Genomic DNA, 22,989 nt, shown 5'->3' with positions numbered 1-22,989 from the left:
AGATAAAACTTGGTAAAGTGCCCTCCTGGATGCCTGTATGGTAGATAAAACTTGGTAAAGTACCCTCCTGGAAGCCCTTCAAGTTCCTGTTTTGTGTGTTGGTGCCTCACCACATACTGCTGGTGCCCTTTGCCGAGTCCACCACTGCTTTTTAGATTTTCTTTTTACATTGGGAATCCAATTATCAGTTTTATAAAGTAAAAGACGAAGAAGAAATGTGACAGAAGGATTTTTATTCACGTGACCACTTTTACATGTTCAGAAAGCAAAAATGTTCACTGACAACAAGCTTGTTTAAATGAAAGTGTGTTCGGTAAACATGACTCAACTCAACGTTAACAACAAAACAAGAAAAACAAAAAGCGTGTTCGTGTGTGTGAAAGAAACGGATGTTCGGATTGATATTCTGTGATGTCAACATTTGATTTGATTTTGTTTGAATTGTTCCCTTTTGAATCTGTGACGTCATTTATGTAAATTCAACTTTTGATATCTGACAGGAACAAAACCAAATCTACTGATTCAACCTTCTGGAAGCCAACAGAGAAGCTACATATCAGATATGGATACATCATTTTAAAAAATAGATCTCAGGTTAAATAACTCTTATAGCTTTTTTTTTTTTTTTTTTTACCTATTTAAAGCTTATAACAGACTGTTTACAAGGTCACCAAACCCTACCCCTAAATAAAATAAATATTTCTCAGGCAGCAGAAAAATACTTCATCTAGGCAACTTAACTCAGGTCTCATAAATACAGTATTCACGCTTTTAAACATCCAGATCTTTACCTCGAGCTCGACAGAAGCCGGGGGCATGACTCGATGACTCGAGCAGTGTTGAGCTGGTTTGTTTGAATTTGAATTAATTCATAGCCATGTTTTTTTATGTCTCTCCCTCCTCTAATGCTTTAGATTTCTAATGCCTTAAATAGTGTTTAATCCGTCAACCTTTTGCACATCTTCACAGAAGAAGTTTTCTCTGAAACAGTCGACGGCAGCAAACACACGTGAGCGAATTTAGCCAAACTCAGGTTGATAATATCGAACTGCACAAGCTGCCTTTTTTTTTAGCTTTTTGACCTAAAACCAACACGTTGTAAAGCATCACCTAATAGTCACAACGCTTCATTTCAATAAGATAAAAATAACTCCTGGGGATTAAAACATTTGACATCTTCGTTTTGTTGACTCCCTTTAACCTTTCATACCTTTCAAATATTTGAAAGACTAATTCAATAATTAGTATTTACTGTATCAGCTCCCGGCAGTGAGTTAATGTTGTGACCTTAAACACCGACTATCAGAGACAGACAGGACAGTCTGAGAGGATGAAGCTTGTGCACGCAGCCGATAGCATGTGGATTTTGTACATCATCTTAGGCGTTGTTCGCTCTACTCCTCAAGAGTGCTCTTGGACATGAAGTGAAGTCCCTCCTCCTTCAGTCGGGCCAGCGCCGGCCCGTAGACCTCCTTTGTCACCGGAGTTACCAGCCCCTTCGTAGTGATTTCACCTGCAGAGAGAACAAACACGAGTTAGGCTTCAAACTAACTCACCTGTTCAGAATCGTGTCTGCTGTTCAAACCGATTTTAGTTTATTTAACAGCGACAGGATGAGCTAATGTTGGCTTCACAGACTGACAGGTAAAATTAACGTTCGCTTAACCAACAAGCCAACCAACCTAACGTTAGCTTCTCGCACCAACAGGACAAACTAAAGCTAGCCTCACAAACTGCAAAGACAACTGACGTTAGCTTCACAGACTGATGGGTAAAACTAACATTAGCTTCACAGGCTAACCAGAAAAAACAATGTTAGTCTCATTGTTTTGTAGTATTTTTATTGTTTTTTGATCAAATTTAATTTCAATCCTCTTGACTAAAGTCACGTACCATCAAGGACCATGCGAGCAGCAATGGCTGCTGGGTATCCCACAGTCTTGGCCATGGCGGAGAAGCCGTTGGGGTCGCCGTACACCACCAGGCTAATGTGTTTGGTCTCCAGCTCGCCAGTTGGGTGGCGAAGCCCCACGTCGTTCCTCAAGATGATCATGTCTCGCTCGCCCTTCTCTGACGACGGGAGAGAAGTCGTGAGTAGGTTATGTGCTAGTTTTACATGTAGCGCTGATTAGTGGTAATAGTGGTCATAAAATAAGTTTGTGTCTCACCGAAGGAGAGTTTGACTTCCAGATGTTTTGTCAGAGCATCCAGCACGCTGTCGGCGTGCGGCACCGGTTCGTCGCTCAGCATTCCAAACCTGAACACACACAGAGACCAAAAAACAAGATTTTTCCTCACAATAGAATAACCTTCGCAAAGCTGTTTTAAAAGCTTTAAAAGAAAATTACTCTGATTTAACACCCCGGCAGCGCTGCGGCAGCCCACACATCCTTGGCTAAATCTAAAGAGATGAGCAGTTGCTTTTTGTCACTGTTTTGCTGGTGAATTGAATAAATGAACAACAAGTCATTCAATTTGAGCTGCGAGCGCGTTGGCTTTTTACTCTTTTAACGGCACAGATGGAATGTTTCCAACAGTTCACTTTTACCGTCTGAGGAATTTACGTTTCAATGCCAGCATGGCCCTCTTCACTTCACCGCCAGCAGCAGCAGAACAATGGCAGCATGGAGCCTTGGTCTGAAGAGACCCTTGGAAAAGTTGATTTAAATTGAAGAGTGTGCACGCTACACCACTTCAGGCGTCCTCATTAGGGAGGGAAGTAAAAACGTGTGCAGAAGAGGAGCAGCATTGGCCTTGTTCTCAGCCCGCCATCCACAGCTCCAACAGTGACTTTGAATAGCAGCAGACGTCAGCATCACGAGGCAAAAGTAGTTTCAGAATTATCACAGAACTTCACAGGGTTGAAACTCTGAGCTCTGCTCGTCCATACTGACAGAGTAAGAGTAAGTGTGTAGCACTACGAAGGGGCTGACAGCAAGATGCCCATCTAGAGGTATTCAAGTGCAGTCAGAGGCGAAGGCAGCAAATGCTGGATGGATGCTGAAGCCTTACCTCTATGTTGTAGTCTTTCTAGTCCGTGTTGGCCTTTTATATCAGGGTGATGGTTAGGTGACACTCACTCATGAAAACAGCACAGCATACTTGAACTCCTTCAATTGATCAGCAACTCAAAAACCGACGAAGTAAATCATAACTATCTGCACAACATAGCAGCAGAACCGAGGCCTCAGACCCGGAGGTGCTGACTTTCATCAGGACCGCTTTTCACTCAGCCCTTGAACGCTGCAGTGCAAAACGAAGGTCACGGTCTGATGACGCCAACAGAACCACATCATCTGCGAAGAACAGGAAGTCTGAGGTCCCCGAAGCTGCATCTTCGATCCACTGTATTCAGATAACAATCAGAATCAGCAAGCCTTCTCTACGGAAGCCCTGAGGGGCAAGTGAGGAAATGTTTTTCTGGTGATCTATTTTAAGTCCGATCTAAAACTATTTTCTGTCCTGTGTTTATGACTCGAGAACTGGTTCTGAACGATTTGAGTTCCTACATTTTATTTTCACATGAAAAAGAAAAAAAAAAAAAATCAGGAGAAAAAATAAATACTTCTTTTTTTATTATTATTATTATTAGATTTTTAATTATTTTTTATTTTTTATTTTTTAAATTGTAAATTATTTTTTAAATAATTTTTTTGTGAAAACTTTTGCAAGTGAAAAAAAACCACATGAAAAAAATATACAAATGTTTTATGTGTGACAGCGATTGAAAAAAAATAAAAAAAATAAAAATAAAAACACGTTTTTTTCCCCCCATGTGGAAAACACCAAAAAATATATTTAGGAGAAAAATATTTTCGAGAACATTTTTCTTTTAGGAAAAAAAACCTGCTGCTCTTCTGGACTGTAAATAATTGAGCTAAGGCTGAAAGTAACTCTTTACTGAAGCTTCTGTATTCAATGTTTGACAGCATTTAAAACACAGAACATGTAGCAGTTTATCAGCCAACCTGGACATCTGTAAACCTCTGTCCACATATCTCCAGATACTCCATGGCGGTATTGAAGCTACACATTAGACCCTCGAGGGTTCTGGTTCAGTATTAGAACACAAAGGTTCAGAAAGGACCTGATTTCACCCTCGGGTGCTTGTTGGAAGCAGTCTCTCACCATCTCAGGCTGTCCATCCCCAAGTCGTCCTTTCCAATGCGTTCATACGCGGCTTTTTCAAAGGCATCATGGGAGACCGAAGAAGACAATCCCATCTGATTACAGAGGAGCTCTTTCTGTAGAGGAGAGAACAGATCAGTGTCTGTAAACGTCCTCCATGTTTCCACCACTGACACGTTCAAACACTTTCAGCCTCACATGTTGTTTCTTCTTTGTCAGCTCTCACATCTGTCTCCTAGCTCCTCTTTAGCTCCTAGTCTGTCTCCTAGCTCCTCTTTAGCTCCTCGGCTGCCTCTTAGCTCCTAGTCTGTGTCCTAGCTCCTCTTTAGCTCCTAGTCTGTCTCCTAGCTCCTCTTTAGCTCCTCGGCTGCCTCTTAGCTTCTAGTCTGTGTCCTAGGTCCTCTTTAGCTCCTAGTCTGTCTCCTAGCTCCTCTTTAGCTCCTCGGCTGCCTCTTAGCTCCTAGTCTGTGTCCTAGCTCCTCTTTAGCTCCTAGTCTGTCTCCTAGCTCCTAGTCTGTGTCCTAGCTCCTCTTTAGCTCCTAGTCTGTCTCCTAGCTCCTTGGCTGTCTCCTAGCTCCTCTTTAGCTCCTAGTCTATGTCCTAGCTCCTCTTCAGCTCCTCGGCTGTCTCCTAGCTCCTCTTTCAGTTTTTAAAATATTGTGTGTTAGGACACTAGGACACAATATTTGTGTGTTGTGGAATGATTGAAAATCTTTCATCATGCTTTGATTTCTGATAAACACGTTCTGAAAATGCAGCTCTGTGTTGGTGTTTCGCCTGAAAGAGATAAAAGAGGACAAAGCTCGTCTCATCAGTGTCAGAGAGCCTCGGCTCACTGCAGCCTTGATGAGCTATTGACAGCAATAGACTCTTCAGCAAACCCACTTCTACAGTCAGATGCTTCAAGTGGAAGAGCTGCAAAACAGACTGGAGAAAGAGGTGGGAGGCACGGCTCAGAGGAGGCTCTTACCCAGGAGACCGGGGATGCAGTGTGGTGCAGGATGGGACAGGCCTCGCTGTTGATCAGACCCAGTTTGAGAAAACAACTCATGGCCTTCGAGAAGCCCTGTGAACAGAACGAGAGCTCCACTGAGGCAACACCGGACATGAAGACAAGAAACAAAAGGTCCTGGGAGAAATCAGGTTCAGTTAGGAGAGTGCTTCTTGTTTTCTGTTGTTCATTTGTCTGAATTTTACGAAGATGAAAAGATCAAATTTAGACTTTTGTAGGAAAAGTCTCTCACTGCTGTTCGCCTGAAACTTAAATGTCTTCATTCTTCATTCAAAATGTGTCGTAATGTTTAAGTTATGAACATTACTTGAATTATCAGGATAAAAAGCTTTTCTCCGTTTCATGTCTGAATATTAAAAACATTCAGACTTCAAATCAAAACATTTCAACAGGCCTCAACTTGATTTCTGTGATTTATAACTGACTGACCGAACAAGTAAGAAATTAATCAATAAAGAAATAATCTGTTAGTCGCAGCTTTCACCAACTTAAACGAAAATAGGGTGCTGCAGAAAAACTGTGTGTGTGTGTGCGTGTGTGTGTGTGTGGTACCTTGAAGCGCAGTGTTCCTCTGATCAGTGTGTGTGCCGTCTGGATGCCGTATGACTCGGCGTACTTGGTGCTGTCGCGGTTTGGAAATCCCTCCAGATTGAAACCAGGAAGGAAATCCATCGGTGTGGTGGAGTCCATCAGAGAGCCGCCGGCCGGGATGCTCACCACCTGGACAATATCGGGTCACACACACACACAGATCACAGCACTGTAATGATGGGGAACAACTTTACAGAAAAACATTCTGCTTGTTTATAAGTTTTGGTCCTCTGAGGCCTCCGTACCTGATTGTCTTTGAGGAAGATGGCGGGGTTGATGGTGTTGAGGAGGACGCCGTACGGACTCCAGCTGAACTTGTAGCGAAGAGGATTGTCTGAACATTCAGGAGCAGGAAGACCTCCGCAGAACGAGCTGTACGACTCCACCTGAACGACACCGTCAACTCATTTTCTTAATGATTAATCAACAGATTGTTCCAGAACTGTATCGTTTCCTTTTTTAAACTTCACGGCAGTTGTTCGTCGATAACAGCAAGTCGTGATTTGTTAGTTTTGTCCAACAGTCACCAAATAAAAAATGAATTGTCAGTAACTGTCACTTTTACTTCGGGTCTGAACCAGGTCAAAATCAGGTCCTGACTGTTTTAGATGAACAGCTTAAAGGTGACAGGTGTCAAGAACTCGAGACCAAAAGAGAGAGAGTGAAAAAAAAACAAAAAAACGCAGCACATCAGCTGTCTGACGTCGACTGTTTCTGTGAGACATTCAGCAATGTGAACATACGGACTGTTGGTCTGTTTAACGGATCAATACGACTGCCAGGAAGCCTGCATGTGTTCAAACAATCATTAACACACACACACACACACACACACACACAGTCAGAGTGTGTGCTGCTGACTCACAGTGCAGCCGTCAGCTTTGGCCTGGTCGATACACTCCATGGCCAGCATGTGGTCGATGCCCGGGTCCAGTCCCATCTCATTCACTATGGTGATGCCCGCCTCCTCCGCACTGACACACACACACACACACACACACACACACACACACACACACACACACACACACACACACACACACACACACACACACACACACACACACACACACACACACACACACACACACACACACACACACAGTTTCAGTATCTCTTGATTCAAAACACTGAAAATTAAATTTTCATTAGGCAACACAGAACACACCACCACACTAAACCAGTGTACTTGTTTTAAATTAAGTTTTGTTTTGAAAAAGTATCATACTGGTCCATGATTGGCTTATGGTGTCACATGATCACATGTTAGTCAAGTTTCTCCAGCAGATGAATGTAAAAATGTCCCTCTAGTGTCAAACTGCACACGTGTTAATATATCCTGCTGAGTGTTCGGTCACCATCACCTGCTCTGCAGCTCCTTCATGGCAGGACTCAGGTAGCTAGCCGTCACCATGTTCACCTTCCTCTTGATGCAGTGTTTGGCGATGAGTGGGTGAAAGGAGTACGGCAGCACGCTGAGGAGCAGAGGGAGGATGTGAGGTCAGGACAAGATAGCTGATTCATTTAAGAAACATTTAGCAAAGGATGATGAAAATTATCCCCTTTATCCCCTTTTGGGGGTGTGGCCAGAAAATATGTCTTAAAAAAGGTAAAAGGCAACTGTAGAGAATCTAAAAATAAAAGCTCATCATTATATTCACCTAGTTACAGTACTACTTCAGAATTTATAAGAATTAACAACGCTGCTGTCAAGTATTTCAAGTTTGCTGTAGGATAAATAATAACTTGTGGACAGACGACTTCTTCTATCCCTCCGTTTAACAGTTTGTCTTTCTGCCTGTAACGAAAACATTTGTCTCCCGCGGTACCTGATGACCAGGTCGTGATCTTTGACCAGAGAGTCGAGGTGTCCTTCCTGGCTGCCGGCGTCCAGCATCACGGGGATGGTGTTTGGATTTTTGGCTGCCAGCTCCTCCGCCTGCTTCAGCACCATCGACGCTATAAAACAAGCAGAGAAGAAACAGGAAACAGGGTCAGTGGAAGGTCATACATGGACAGAGCTCTGAAGATCTGGATTCACTGTGGTTATTACTACAGTCACAGTCAGTCAAGACTTTGAGACGTAAAGTCGATCTGATCTACGATTATGTTGCTACATATTTCAAAGGCAAACTCACCCACAGTGACCTGGGTCTTCTCGTCACGAGTCAAATACTCCACCATCGGTCCGGAGACGTATCCTGAACCCAGCAGCAGAACGCGCTTCATCCCCGACTTCTTCATGATCTGAGCCTTTTCCCTGAAGGACATCAGACACACGGACTCAGAGACACGTCAGGTAATAAAAACATCAATGGGTCTAAGTTACTGCGTTACCATCCAACAGCTGAGACGTTAAACACACAAAATTTGGATTAATAACTTAAGTCATGATTTTAACTGTCCATCAAATTTGCTTTAAAACAAAGAGGAGGTTTTTTATTTTATGTCACTCGACATAGGAAGTTGAATGGAAACCAGTCTAGTCACCCACAAGCCTGTAAAGATTAAACTAAATAAATAAATCAGCCACATAACTTTGACTTTTTACACATTTTGCACAACAGGTAAGTACAAAAAAAATCTTAATTTGGGATCTGATTTAGTCTAAATTCATCTTCAAGCTTAAAAAAAAAAAATTCTGAATGATAATGGTGAAATAAGTATATATTCATCTTGTGTGTATATTTTTGCTTTGTGTTGTTTCATTTTTTATGTATCTTTAATTTTTCCTCTCTGCTTTTTGACTCTTGAGCTGCTCCGACAAGTGAGTTTCCTGTGTGAGGGATCAATAAAGTCTTATCTTATCTTGTGCACACAACAAGGGAAAGTACTGACGTTTCCTTTCGAATGTCAGTGAAGTAACTCCTTGGACAAAGTCGGTTCTTGTGCACTACCTCAGTAGAAAAGCAAATACAAGCAGACAAGACTGCTGAAGAATCCCTGAGATGCAATTAAGCTGCACAACAGAGAAAAAAATGGGAAACTGTGCAATAAAACATTTGTTTCCAAACGATGTCATGTAAAATCACAATGAATACTTCTTATAATGCTTAAGATAATCTGACTAATGGACCCAAAGGCTTGAAAATTTCAGTTAAAATGATTTTGCTTTTTCAAATAAGTGAGTTCATATTTGTCTGATCAGATCTCAGATCAGTGTCGAACTCCTGCGCTGTAGCAACACAGTGTGTACAAAGTCAAAGTGGCAGCGACGCTTCAATGATCGAATTAAATTTAGAAGTATCGGTTTGACTGATGATGATGATGATTTGGGCTGAACCGGGAGAGGAAGAGGAAGGAGAGCCAGGCTGGGGGGAGCAGGAGCAGGAAGAGGAGGATGATCATGAGGAGGCGTCATCCAAAACATAATAAATCAAATAAACCAATCAAATAATAAACAGAACGAAAATCTGCAGATTTCTGTTGAGTTTTGTTGTTTTTATAAAGTAAATCAGACAACTAAGCAGCTCGATCAGGGCTGTTACTGTAGGTTACATCTTAACCTACATACAATAATCTATAACTGAGTTTCATCTCCTGCACAGTCACACTGATGACGCACAGTGACAATGAAAGTCTAGTGAGTGCATCGTCTCTGCGTGCTCGTCATAACAACAATAACAACACAATGCAGGCGCCAACCCGACTGACCTGTGGCATTAATATCCCTCCACCAGCCGCCTCACACCCCCCAGGAGTCAGACCCCTGGACTCGTTAGCTTTGGCCTAATTGGATGCGACACGGCACACATGCACGCGTCGCAGCGGGGCTGACTGGAGGTCTGACCGGCCGCCGAGCATCGTCTTATTAATTAAAAAAGAAAAGAGAGCCGCTCCCTCAGGAAGATTTCTCCCCAAGTTTACATATCTTAAGGAGCCAAACTCAATCAAAAGGATTAAGATTTGGTGGCATGGCTTGTCTGGAAAAAAATTAGACAATTAGGAAGAAAACCTCATCACGTCTTAGAGGTGGCCTAAATATGAGCCAGCAAGACTCTTTGGTGTGAAAAACACTTAGACTGGAGTCTCAAGACGAAGCTGAAATCTCCTCAACCAAGCTGTTAAAGAGCCACAGAAGATCAAATCTGCACTGAGCCTGAATATTAATAAGCTGAAGAGACAAAAAATGATTACTGTACCCAGAAGAGGTATGGAGTCGGTATAGATTTGACAAGCTCATTAAAATGCAACAAAAGCAACATTAACTGAAGCTGCAGATAAGCGGCGAGGGCTGAACAAGAAGCAACATGTGTAATCAATCGACAGACTATAGATGGAGTAATTAATCCAAGCAGATTAAAATGATAAAACGTCACTGAATGCTGATGAGGATTTTCACAGATTGCGAGTAAAATGACAAACATGCGGATGAATAATGTGTTTTTCTGTCTTATACAAAGTCAGAGGAGAAGATCGATTTCATCTCTTTGTGTTTTTAGCCTAGCTTAGCATAGAAGCTGGAGGAAACTGCTAGCCTAGCTCGAAAGAAAAAACACTAAATAAATAAATTAAAAAAAAAGGTGGCATCTAGTCAGAGGTAATTAAAACAATAAAGGACCCTCTGCTGTGTCCGCTCGGTGCAGGTCAGGTTTAACTAATGTTTCTGGGCTTTAAAGGGAAATTCTGGTATTTTTAAAAGTTATGTTTACATTTCTTGGCGTAAACGTAAATAACTAAAAAAGGTACAAAAAGTTCTGCAATCGGTCGAGTATATCGCCAAATCCACCAGACTCCATTTACAGAAACGTTCGTTTTATCAGCATGAAACATACAAAATCTAAATCTAACAACAGTAAGGCTAGCAGTTTCCCTCCACTTCAAGTCCTTATGCTAAGCTAGGCTAAACACCTCCCGTCTCAGACGTGATCCTCTCATGTGACTCTGGTGAAGCCGGCTGTCCAAACTTAAAAAACTACAAGACGAAACAAGACAGACTGAAGCGACAGGAAGGGGTGACGGCGGTTTTTAGAGTGAAAGTGAGAAGAAAAGATGTTTCTACCCCTCGATACCCAAGCGTCCAGTGTGTTACGTTGGCTAGCAGCTGCGGCTTATTAGCACGCTAGCCATGCAAGGTGTTAATGCAGAGGCAGGCTGGCACAGCAGACACCAGAGGGCAGCACTGTGCGGGAACAACCACACGGTGGGTGTTAATCGCTAAAGGTCCAGTTTTCAGCGCTGCTGGCTTGAGGACACTACAACACAAAATGCAACACTAAAAGAGGAGTTAAGGAGGGACAACAGCAACAACAGGAGACTACAGAGCAGTACTGTAATGATTACACTACTGTTTATAGAGGTTGGCACAGGTCAGCTACATTATGACACGTTACAAACAGTTTGAACGTTACCTGTCTCGTAATCTTTAGACATTTCATCCACAGATTGGTTGCATTAACTCGTAGATAGAACAGGTTTGTTCCAAAGCATTTTTTTTTTAAAAATAACTCAATGAAAATCAAGCTGAAATACAGACGGATCCCCAAATATACAAACACATGCTACAGATTCTACAAAAACTGCAGCAGCGTATATGATAACGTGTTCACAGCTCCTGTCTTCTTACCTTCTTTCTCGAAGCTTCTCGATGTATTCAAACTTCGGGGTCAGCGCTCCGTTTGAGGTGATGACGGCCTTCAGGAAAGAAGAAAATAAAAAGGGTGAGATCAAATCTTAGAGATCTTGTTGTTGGTGTTCATTATTTTCAGTCGGTAAAATAAATCTCGTCAAATAAAAAGATCTTATGGTCAGTGTTAGGGAGGCCAATTTTAAGTCTTGAATCAATGATCGATTATTCATTTATAACATGAAATATGTGGAACATTTTTCCATCAGCAAACTGTTTTCAGACATGATCTGTGTTTGATGTTAAATCAGAGTCGGCTACATGAGGAGATAAAAGAACAGATACAGTCGACATAAAGTTACTTTAATTCTAAATTAAATAACACAAATTAACAACTTCATTTTAATCGCGGAGCTCCCGTCTGTCACTTTTCTACAACTGGCAACAAAATCCAATACTGGAGGCAATAAATGGCTAAAACGTGACATCAGTTTATTTAAAATGTCTTTTTGTATTTTTTAAATGACAAATTATTGTATTTTAATTAAAAGAATTTTCTCACACCAGTAATTTGTTTTACTTGGATGTATTTGTAAAACAAGCACCTGTGATCTGTTGTTGTTAGATAGATAGATATTAGATAGATATTAAAGTTAGTTGGTGGTTGGAAGTTGAATCGAAAGTCAAGAGCAGCCACGCTCGGAAGTATTTGTTTTTTTAATGCCGTTATCTCGAGATTACAAGTTAAGTACTTGGTTATCTTGAGAAAACAAAGATATCGTTCTGATTTCTGAAATGACACTTACAATCGTGAACTGTGGAAATAACAGCAGTAACATCACGTTACTCACGTCTCTGACTTGCGGGCTGAACTCCTCTTCCTCCAGCGGCCTGGTGGAGTCTGATGGCAGCTGATAATGACAGAACGCTAAATGTAAAAAGAAAAGACACTGGCAGAAACCGACCCTCAGAAACCTGCTGCAGCGCTCTCCCACAGCAAACCCGACCAGAGAAACCGAACCAAGAAAGCAGCACAGAGCGAGACAGAAACCCCTCGACAACACCGGCTGTTCTCACCTCCGCTCACACCCTAAACCGTCTTACCATCTCCCAGATGTAGGGGAAGAGTCGGTCTCCGAAGTACTCCGTGGCTTCGATGGGCAGCTGAGCAGGAAGGTTGTCGATGGAGCACATGAGGAACCCGTTTCCCTCCACGCTGCCGGGACAGAAACAACATCTTGTTTACTGATTAGAAACACAAATACTGCTTGCACCAACATTACGTCTTCATCAGAGGACATCACGGTCACATGACCTGAACGTCTCCACCACTAAGAGTCTTACTGCACAGTTACTATCCAGGTTTTCTATAAACTGATCAATGTACAAGTTGTAAAGTCAGAGTGAGAACAGTGTGTAACTAAAGTGGGCCTGTAAAGACGGACTAGTGAGGAGACGAGTCTCTGTGTTCGCTGTGAGGACGTTTAATGTCCCCGACAACCTCTGTAGTCTCATTTAGACACTTGTTAGCAACCGCTAACAGTTTTTAACACACAAAGAGCTTTATAATTAAACTGTGGACATTTAATGATGGATAAAACGTGTAAATACCTTCAGCCTGTGGAAACCACACACCTTATTTCACACATTTGACTGAAAACACATTCAACAAACCTCACAGACTTTGAGAAAAAGGGAACCGGATCTGATTTCCGGGTTTTAGGACTACAGATCACACGACTCTATGACCAACTGCTGCCTTACAGCAACAGATTTTTTCCCCCCTGAGATAAAGATTTTTAAATCCGAGGACAATAATAACTGACAAACGGCAGCCTGCAGATGAGACGAGTAGAAGCAGAAGACTGAACAGAAAGGAGCAGGTGATGCTGGTGAGAAGACAAAGATCAGGAGTGTTAGCGCCGTACCTGTTGTGGTCTATGTGCTGGTTTGCGTCGTACATACAGAAAGGCTTATCGATGGTGGTGCACTCGGTCATGAACTCTATTGAGCCTCCGGTGTCAGCAGATATGTCACAGATGGCCAGCAGTCTGTGGACAAAGAGAGGAGGCGGTGTTGAAGAGGTCTCACTCTGTAAACACGGCTGAAGATAAAGATGTGACTCTTGACCTCTGTGGAGATAAAGCAGCTAACACACACACACACACACACACACACACACACACACACACACACCCCATTCACTGGAACAGACATTCAGCCGTCAGTGTGTCAGGAGAAGATCATTTCACCTTCTACTACTGGAAATATAAACCTGCTGCCCTGTGAGGCTGCAATGTCGATCACTCACCAGAGAAAATGACTCAATGGATGAACACTCGAGAGGCAGCTTCATGTTCTTAAAATATATGGCCAAAAGTATATGGACAACCCTGCTTTCAAATAGGTCCAAAAGATGTATAATGTTTCTGACTCAACATCTCTTAATGCAGTCTGGTGACTTCCTCTGCGTCGCCTGCATTAGTTTCTGAGTGTAAACGGTGAACTCAGTTAAAACAGTGTGTTCAAACAGCTGCTAAATGTCGGCGGGTAAGACAGACAGAGAGGCAGACAGGCTGGTGCAGCGATCCGTTTAAGGTGAGTGACAAGTTCAAGGATCTGGTTGACTCTTGCTGAACAGAGTCGGGAGCAAACAGGAGGGAGGAGAATAAGAGGAACGGCCTCCTGGTGATGTTCAGACTCAGCGCTCTTACCTGTGAGGCAGCCCCGGCGATCCTTCGGTGACTGTATGCAAGCTTTTAGACGGTCTCATCAGCTTCTGGGCGTCCAGTCGTCTGAGGAGTCGGGGCGTGTGGGGGTCCCAGTAAATACCGTTGATCAGACAGGTTGTGTAGGGCGCCACCTGTGGTTAACACAACATTTACACTATGTGTTGATGAAGGTTCTCAGTCATCCAGGTCACGGAGCGCTGTATCGTAGGCAACCGAACTTTGTTTCAGTTTGTTGAAGTCGTTTCACCTCTCAGTTCTAGCTAACTGGAGGGGAGTCGCAGGGTTTTAACTCTGTGTGGGAGTGTCCCCACAGGGTTTAAAAGCCTGCAACTCCCCTCCAGTTAGCTAGAACTGAAGAAGCCTCTTGGATGAGAGGTTTAAGTCCTTTTAAACTCACTTTTATTGACCGGTGTTCCTGTGTTTCTGATTGGAGTGGCTCCTACCAGGAGGTTCTGTGTCCTGGTTTGTTTGCAGGATATGTTCAAAAGCTGACAGATGAAATTTGGTGGAAAAGGGGGCCCGAGGGCTGCAACCAACAATTATTGTCCTTATCGATTATTCTGATGATTAGTTTCAGGATCAATTGGAATTGGTTCAACATTTTGGCATTTAACTCCTTAAAGACCCGACCCGGGACCTGAGCCGGGGTTCATCTATTATGGACCGGGACTTTTTAGATCCTTCCTCTTTATTTTTCTACATCAGCTCACTCATGTTGGGTTCAGTATTCAATGGATCCATTTCAGATCAGTTCCAAACTTTTCAACCTGTGATGACCTCGACGTTGTTTTGTCTGCAGCGAATCTCAAAAGCAGATTTCAGTGAGAAGTTCGGCCGTGAACACAGAAACTGTCGCGATGCACTTTACATTCCTGCTTCAGATTCCTGAGCTGTGAAGCACAGAAGTAAATTGATTGACGTGACTTTTCATGCAGTTTCATTCGGTCTTCACCAAATTTGGCACAAAAAAAGTAACTTATTCAGTTTTTTCTCTTTTGTAATCTTCTTTAAATGGTTTCCAAACGACTTTTCCATAAATAACGAACACTCTGAACAAACCTTCATATTTTGTCATTTCATTTATAGGTGGCACTACAGCAGGCGTGATAATTTATCTTTGAACAAAGCTCGAATACTAAACAGGATGTGGTTATTCTCCAAAAATAAGCTCAGCTAGGTGAATTTTCTTTTATTAAAATAAGAATTTTAAGGGCTTGTGCAGCCTTGACAGTGAGCGCGAGTGATGTTTTGTTTTCCTTTGGTATTTCACGTTCTTCTTCAGCGGATGTGTTAGCTCAATAAAATAGATTTTGTCATCCGCTGCTTGACTATTTTATTCAGCCGTGCTTTGATACAAAGCAGAACAGAAACGATTAGCTGATGAAACAAGAAGTCAATGAAGAGCAAAACATTTGATACAATTTAAACAGAGACTCGTAACTTTGGAAGATAAAATAATAATATAAATGATTTTGAGTTGCAATAAAAAGGTCATAAAACATATTTTTCTGTTTAAATATAACTTATTTTTTCACATCAAAAGGTTTAACATGTTCTTTGTTATGTGAAGGATTATTGATCAGCTTGATGTATCGGTTTCATTCTCGATGAAAGTCGACATAAAGTTTAACAGGACGACGGCTGTGTTGAAGCTGCCATGTGTCTTAAAACACCAACCAGCAGCTGTTGAGCGCTGCCGACTGAAATAGAGGACGAGGCCTCCGAGTGACTGACGGGAGCAGGTTGGATGAGGAGTGTTGTAACTGGAGGGAGTGAAGGGGTGGAGGTGATGGTGGAGGAGGGGGGTGGAGGTAGACTCACGCTGGTCCTGAAGTGCGAGGTGTACAGCTCCGGGTGGTTCTCGTACTCCATGGGGTCATAGATACCGTCGCTCTTCCTCATCAGGTGGTGATGTCGGCTCAGGACGGTGGCGTAAACTTTGCTCAGATCTGAGAAGAAAACAACAACGTGACGTAAATCATCATGTCTGCAGTTTAAGTACAATAAAACCACGAGATCCAAACCAATGAAGCGAGATCAACGAGCACATCTGGTTTTTCAGGAGTTTTCTTCAGGGATGGGCCACAAAACCTGGTTGTTTATTAGGAAACAGCTTTTTCGTGATTGCTGTGTGAATTTCAGACTCTAACATCAGGGCTGCCCAAAGTGAGGCCCCGGGCCAAAGCAAAGAAAAGATTAAAAATGATCAAAAACGATCATATTTATCGCTGTTTTGCTGTTTTTGTGAGGTAAAAGATATCATTTAAAAATATCAATTTGGTCAAAGTAAGAATAGTACTCGAGTAACAGTCTATAAGTGTCTCAGGAGACATAAACTTTAGTGTTAAAAGTCATTTTCTGGCAATAAAAGTACTTAAGTATCAAAAGTACAAGCAAATTAAACATACAGTTACACGGATACTCAACTTGGCGCTGGCGACCCGGCCAGTTATCAGAGCTGATATTCAGCTTTTTTCTGATTATCAGAATCAGTGTTTTCTTTACCTGAATGTGCTGATCAGGCTCTGATGTAACTTGTAACTAAAGTTAAAGTTAAATAAATGTAGTGGAGTGGAAGTATAAAGTAGCAAGAGGTCAATTAAGGGGATCTTAGCACCATCCTGCGTCAGAACAATACAATCCACTACGTGTACGTAATCAATTAATCGTTAAAATAATCAGCAGATGAATCGATAATTAAAATAATCTGTAGTTTGAGCCCTCAGCGTGATGAGCCATCAGACAGCAGCAGGGTGTTTTATCGTCTGTCCAGCAAGATTCACGTCACGTCATCACAACACTGAAGCACGAAGGTAATCACGGGTATGAATACCTTCCGTTTCTGAGACGTCCTTCAGCTCATGAGGTTCAACGTATTCAACAGGAAGCTCGTTAAGGATGTCCTGTGCTCCCTGAAGGACAAAGAAAGGAAGGAGTCGAGTAAACTTACAGAAAGTTCTCACTGGAGTCCATATTTCTGAGGCCACTGTGCATTTATTTTAAATCTCATTTTACCTTGGAGACGTTGCCGGTACCGGTGAAACAAAACGTCACGGGTCCGATAGATTTGGGCATGAGGCCCATGGAGATCTCATACCCACAATCCCTCACTGCCTGGATGGCCTGGCTGACATTCCTGTAGTTATGGGCCATGCCGATGTGCTGGGAACAGCAGAGAGATAAGAAGTGATGCGATAAGAATCACACGAGGGCGAAGAAAGGCCCGTTTAGGAGGAATGTTCTGTTACCATGAAGGGAGTGTGGTGCCCCAGGGCCAGGAAGCGCAGCCCGAGTCCATGTAAAATGTTGATCATTCCTACGGAGACAAACAACAGATGAGCTCTGATTAAATATTACTCTGACATGAACCATTCATCACAGTATTCCTGGAGTGATGCAAATATAACTTGCAGGCTTGTGTTGGATCATTCAGAACATTTGTAAAGTTATTTAAGTTCATTCAAGAGGATAACTGAATATCTATGGGTGTATTAGGGTGCTTGTGATTTTATTTTTTGACAGTGAGGCTTCACGAACACGTCGATGGGAAGTCAGGCGTCCGCAAAACAATCCTGAAGGTTAAAACGTTGATAAATAACCTAAACGAACATAAAATGGCTCCGTGCAGCTGCAGAAGCCTCTCGACCCCAATTTGATTTGAAAATACGTTGTTTCAGCTTAGCGTTAGCGTGCACCCCGTCTGAGGTAGGTGCACAAGCTTGACAGTGTAAATAACATCTTCTCACACCAGTTTGGGATCTCGGGGCCTCCAGAGACTTGGATTACGTTGAAGCCATTTAAGTTTTTTCCAGCTGTTATTTTACATTTTAAAAGTCTCCATCTACTTCAGCTGTTCAGGAAGACGCTGCAACACTGTTTCGCTGTGAAGCTCCAGAAATGTTTTGTGGATGACGAAACTTCCCCCCACCTTCCATCAGCATGGGGGTGAGGAGACAAAGACTGATATTTTAATTTTTGGGTGAACTTCTCCTTTAATGCGAGTTCTTCCTGATCCAGACTGAATAGATCCAGTCACAGGAATGCTGACCAGAGCGAGAAGAGTACCGACACTGATTCAGCAGTTAGTTAGTCATGCTGAATCAGGTCCAGTTGATTCAGAAATGTTTGAACAGGGGATCACCTCATTACTTTAGTTTCACAACAGTCCAAAGAAATGATTGACCGGCTGGTACATGTTGCAAAAACCTGACTGTCATTTTTTTTTGTGTTGAGGAGGATTTTCTTACCTGCGACACCGGCCCACTGACCAAACGCTACTATCCGGTAGCCATTAGCATCGACCATCTTCTCGTAGTCGATCAGACGAACCTCCTGAGGAGACAAAATTAATCTAGTTTTAGTTTTTAGATGAGTTTTGTTCAAGAAAAGATAAATACACATGAGGAAGACAGAAGAGTATTTAAACATCTGCGTCATCAAACTCTCAGCTGCAGAACAGAAGACAAAACTGCTCCTGTACATCAGGATCATCGCAGCATTAACAGACAGCTGTTTGTCTCCCACTGGATCTGGGTTTGTACTAACGCTGTCCACATATTAATCTCAGATGGAGCAGCGACCCCTGGGTACTGTTTCACCCGAGGACTTCCCCATTCTGACATTCAGGACAAACCTTTTATTTATCATTGTATGTTAACATGTTCTCAGATTTCCTGTGAACCTGATCATTTAAGCGCACATATTTTAAGTCAGTTAACGTTTTCCCTTCAGAGACGATGTCCATGAAGTTCGACACAGCAACGTGCGGAGAGGCTCGTCAGTCTCTGCAGTCTGGTTTTAAAGGTCCAGTTTGAAAGAGGGTTGAGTCTTATCCCCAAATCTTCACATACCGACGCTCTGGGCTGGTAGGTTGGGTCGGCCTCCGAGCCAAAACAAGTTGGGAACGAGACTCAACAATCAACTATTATTCTAGACATTGGACCTTCTAGTGATAAAAATGCAAAATAAGCTGGAGCCAAGATTTAGTAAGTGAGTGACCGGAGCGGGTTTGTTTGAGAGACCTTGACCCGTTTAATGCAGCAATCTGCCATTATGACATGTTTTCTGTTCCATGTCGTCATTTCAGGAAGGCCAGGTCTCTTTTATCATTTTATTTATGGATATATGTCTTTAAGGAAATTAATATTTGTACAAGGCGGCACCAGCGCTGCCTTGATTCTCCGAGACCTGTTCTCACCCCAAAATGTTCCTGTGAAGTGCTTGAAGGGTGTCGGACAACTAAGTGACAACGCATGAGGTGATCTTGTAACACAAACATGATGTAACTAGTAGTGCAACAAATTACTTTCTACAGGGCGTAAATCAGTGTTTCACAAGTAGCCATAATTCATACCCGAGTAAAAGTAAAGACGTTGTGTTCAAATATTATTTTGGTAAAATTGAAAGTCACCCACAGAAGAAGTGTTTGAGTCTTAAAGTAACTGATATCAAACGTAATTAAGTAGCACTGGCAATAAATGTACTTGAGTATAAAACGTAGGAGTAAAAGTGAATTATGTAGCTCTTTGCTTCATGTCATCCCTCCTCTCCTTCGCTATCCTATCAAATAAAAGACACAAAAAGCCATCGCCCCCCCCCAAAAAAAAAACACAATTTAAAAAAATACCTCAAGATTACACTGACAAACTACGTGTCCCACAATGCAACGTAAAACATACGACTGGAGAAGAGTGACAAAATGACTCACGGAACAAAATAAAATTTGTGTCGTGTGCCGCAGGATCGTTTTCAGGGGTCGTTCGAGCTCTCACCTTCTTCAGCAGGTCCTCCAGCAGCCCCATGTTGGCCTCCTGAGCCTTGATGGTGTGGGAGAAAAAGGCGTACGTCTTCCTGGGAATCACCTTCTCCTCCGGCGGCCTCTTCACCCCGATTATCAGAGTCGCCTCCGAAATGTCCTCCTGAACGACGGCGCCCGCCCTCAGGTAGTACTGAAGACAAGAAAGGCGGATTTAAACGGCCGGCAGAGGCACTCGCACTTCAAATCTGCTTTCTGACACTTCCACAGTAACAGCTACAATAACTTATTGATCCTGGCCTCCAAACATACAAAGAGGGTTGAAATTAGAGGAAATGTGTTGTTTTTTTCACACATCTCAGTGCCTCACCTTCTCGTGGATGGCTCTGCGGTTGGACGGTTGGACAATGACTTTGACGCCGGCGTTGGTGAGCTCTTTGACGTGTCGCGGGGCCAGCGGCGCCCTCCTCTCCCACGGGTTGACGTCCTCGCGGCGGATGGCCACGACGGCCCTGTGGTGCTCGTGGCGCCGCTGGGCTGCGACGCAGCTCTGCATCCTCCGACCTCGGTGACTGAGGAGTCTGAACATGACTCTGCCCCCCCTGCCCTGCTCAGATAAAGACACAGACTGCTGACAACCGCACTGCTATGACAGCCAAGAAGCGACGCAAACTGTCGTGTAGTCACATGCAAAGCTTACAAATAGATAATGCATTAATAGATGTGTGAGCGCGTTTCTTTCTTTGTGCGTTGGACTGACATGGCGGAGAGGTCAGAGGTCAGGTTTGCTGGGAGAGAGCTGCTGACAGACAGTTGGTTAAGTCAGACCAGAAAAACTCGGAGACAGAGCCGCTGCTTCTCCGTCTCTTCATGCTACGGCTGCAGCTTACAGTTATTTTCACTGTCGACTGGTCTGTTGATTATTTTCACCCCAAAACAAAAAGTCAATCATTATCTCCTCGCCATGTTGATGGAGAGTCGGGGGACGTTTCAAAGTCCACAAATCATTTCTGCAGCTTCGCAGCAGACCAGCGGTGCAGCGTTCTCCTCAACGACCGAAGCAGCTGGAGGCTTGTTTCAAAAAACATTAACTGGCTCCATGTGGCTCGTCGGGAGTGACCCGGGACTGTGGGAGCCCAGAGATCCAAAATTATTATTCACACCCTCGATGCACCCGCAACATTTTAAAACAAGTCCCCAGCTGCTTCAGTCGAGCTGAGAACGCTTGGTTTTCTTTCTGTGAAGCTCCAGAAAGGTTTTGTGGAAACTTCAGCTGTTGTCCTTCAGCATGAGGGTGAGGAGATAACGACTGACTTTTAATTTTTGGGGTGATCTTTTCCTTTAAGCACACAGACATGAGGGCAAGAGAGCAATTCCCAAAGCTGTTGAAATATTCCTTTAAGCCTCTGGCACACACTCATTTATCTCGCAAGTCCTTGAGGGACCGCTCCTCATGCTGGAAACCACCGTGTGTGAAATAATCCAACACAACTATGAATCGCTGAACCAGAAACTTGTATAAAGTAAATATTTGACACCAGAAGGACTGTGTGTTCCCAAAACAACCCCAGGATCAATATATTACCGCTGAGTACAATAATAACACAGTGAACTGGAGCAGCAGTCGGCGCTGAAACACACGCAGACGGACTCACAATCAGTCAAAATGTTAATGGAGTCTGGTGTTGATTTAGCTCGCAGTGTCCGGTAGCTTACACCCGCACTGCAGCCACACGAGTCGGTTCCGGGGTCTGCTCAGCACTGTGACTTCACGCCGTTAATTAATGAAGTTATCCATCTATTAATGAAGTGTCGGCTGCACGTGACGCGGCGGCCCGGGTCCACCTCACCTTTCTGCCCGGGTTCTGTTCACCTCGCCGGCTCCGGACGAGGAAAAGTAGCGACGGGTAACCGACAGCACCGGAGAGTCACGCAGAGGTGAGCGAGCTGCAACCTCTCACACACACACACACACACACACATACACACACACGCACACACACACACACACACCGGGGACACTCTTCCGCTTCCGGTTACGATTTCAAAATAAAATTAATCTGTTAGTTTCTGACATGATAATTTGTCTTTAATTTGATTTAAGTTTTGTGGTTATAGACGTATTTTTTTCCATTTGATGTTAGCATGTATGAAGTAATACTATACTGCTCTATTAAAAAAAGACAGACTTGACTTAAAATTCTCAGTCTGTGTTCATATTTCTTCCCTTCAGACTTCTGAACGTAGTTTTATATACTCAAATTTCTCAATACTCAAAAAAACTGCTTTCAACATTTAAACTAATAATTAATTTAAAAATATGTGTGTGTGTGTGTGTGTGTGTGTGTGTGTGTATACACAGTGTATATATATATATATATATATATATATATATATATATATATATATACTGTTTATATATACATATATATATAGAGAGAGAAAATTGAAATATACATACACACATATATATACACTTTTACACACACACACACACACACACACACAATATATATATATATATATATGGCAAAAAAAAAAAAAGATTTGACTGATAATTCGCAACAAATTACAATATAAGAATATGAAAGGAATGTATAAGAAATAAAGTTACTGTCAGTAGTGCCTCATATCATTATATATAAGGCATTTTCTGTGTCTGTAATACAATATTTTTACATCCAGTGTGCCATAATAAAATATGATGAAGCACCTTTCCACACCAGTACAAGACTTCTGCGTTATGCCGTCGTCCATATAGCCTTGCACCAGTAAACGCTACTGAAAAGTACTCAGAGAGTCAGAACATTTACCAGTTATTAAAACACAGTGAAGGCAGTGGTTGTAGTTTGGTTGTATTTATTGAAGCTGCAGATCATTTCTGAGCAAGAAGCGCAGTCCTGACAACAACTGTCTTTTATTCTGAAGGTGAGCCCCCCGGGGTTCCGGCTCCATGCTGCCAGGCTGTGGCTGCAGGTTAAAGAGGAATTCCTCCGTGGAGACGCACAGCGGGGCCTTTGTTTTTGTTCGCAGCGCACCCCGCGTGGGCGGCTACAGTGCTGTATGACCGTACACGCGCAGAGCAGCGTCTCACACGAACACACCCATGTCTGTGTTTGTTTGTAGTCCAGATAGAGGAACAGAGGAGCGGGGATAGTTTGATCAAGTCCGAGGCCGGGCGGAGCTACGTGGGTGTGACCGCCCG

At 42.9% G+C, this 22,989-nt stretch overlaps 1 protein-coding gene across 2 annotated transcripts; it reads right to left on the bottom strand.

Moving 5' to 3' along the window:
• Positions 1-216: 216 nt before the first annotated feature.
• On the bottom strand, positions 217-21,765 carry aass (aminoadipate-semialdehyde synthase). Of its 2 annotated transcripts, none has more exons than XM_084365339.1 (24): positions 21,635-21,765; positions 20,155-20,391; positions 19,801-19,977; positions 18,277-18,361; positions 17,278-17,345; positions 17,045-17,191; positions 16,863-16,941; positions 15,851-15,978; positions 14,012-14,160; positions 13,226-13,348; positions 12,402-12,513; positions 12,149-12,208; positions 11,298-11,365; positions 7,870-7,991; positions 7,561-7,690; positions 7,096-7,206; positions 6,597-6,705; positions 5,977-6,117; positions 5,693-5,860; positions 5,099-5,194; positions 4,129-4,244; positions 2,169-2,257; positions 1,894-2,070; positions 217-1,513 (listed from the first exon to the last, which is right to left on the bottom strand). In XM_084365339.1, exons 2-24 carry the CDS (start codon positions 20,371-20,373, stop codon positions 1,395-1,397), a joined length of 2,793 nt encoding a protein of 930 aa, XP_084221465.1. In that variant the 5' UTR covers positions 20,374-20,391; positions 21,635-21,765; the 3' UTR covers positions 217-1,394. The 2 variants fall into 2 exon arrangements, with proteins under 2 accessions (XP_084221465.1, XP_084221466.1); XM_084365340.1 differs by lacking the exon at positions 21,635-21,765 and adding an exon at positions 21,440-21,602.
• Positions 21,766-22,989: the final 1,224 nt, after the last annotated feature.

Source organism: Pagrus pagrus, assembly GCF_965226575.1.
Source record: "Pagrus pagrus genome assembly, chromosome: 10".
Lineage (NCBI taxonomy): Eukaryota > Metazoa > Chordata > Actinopteri > Spariformes > Sparidae > Pagrus > Pagrus pagrus.
The sequence above is the reverse complement of the archived record's forward strand: the minus strand, read 5'-3'. Positions and strand labels throughout refer to the sequence as shown.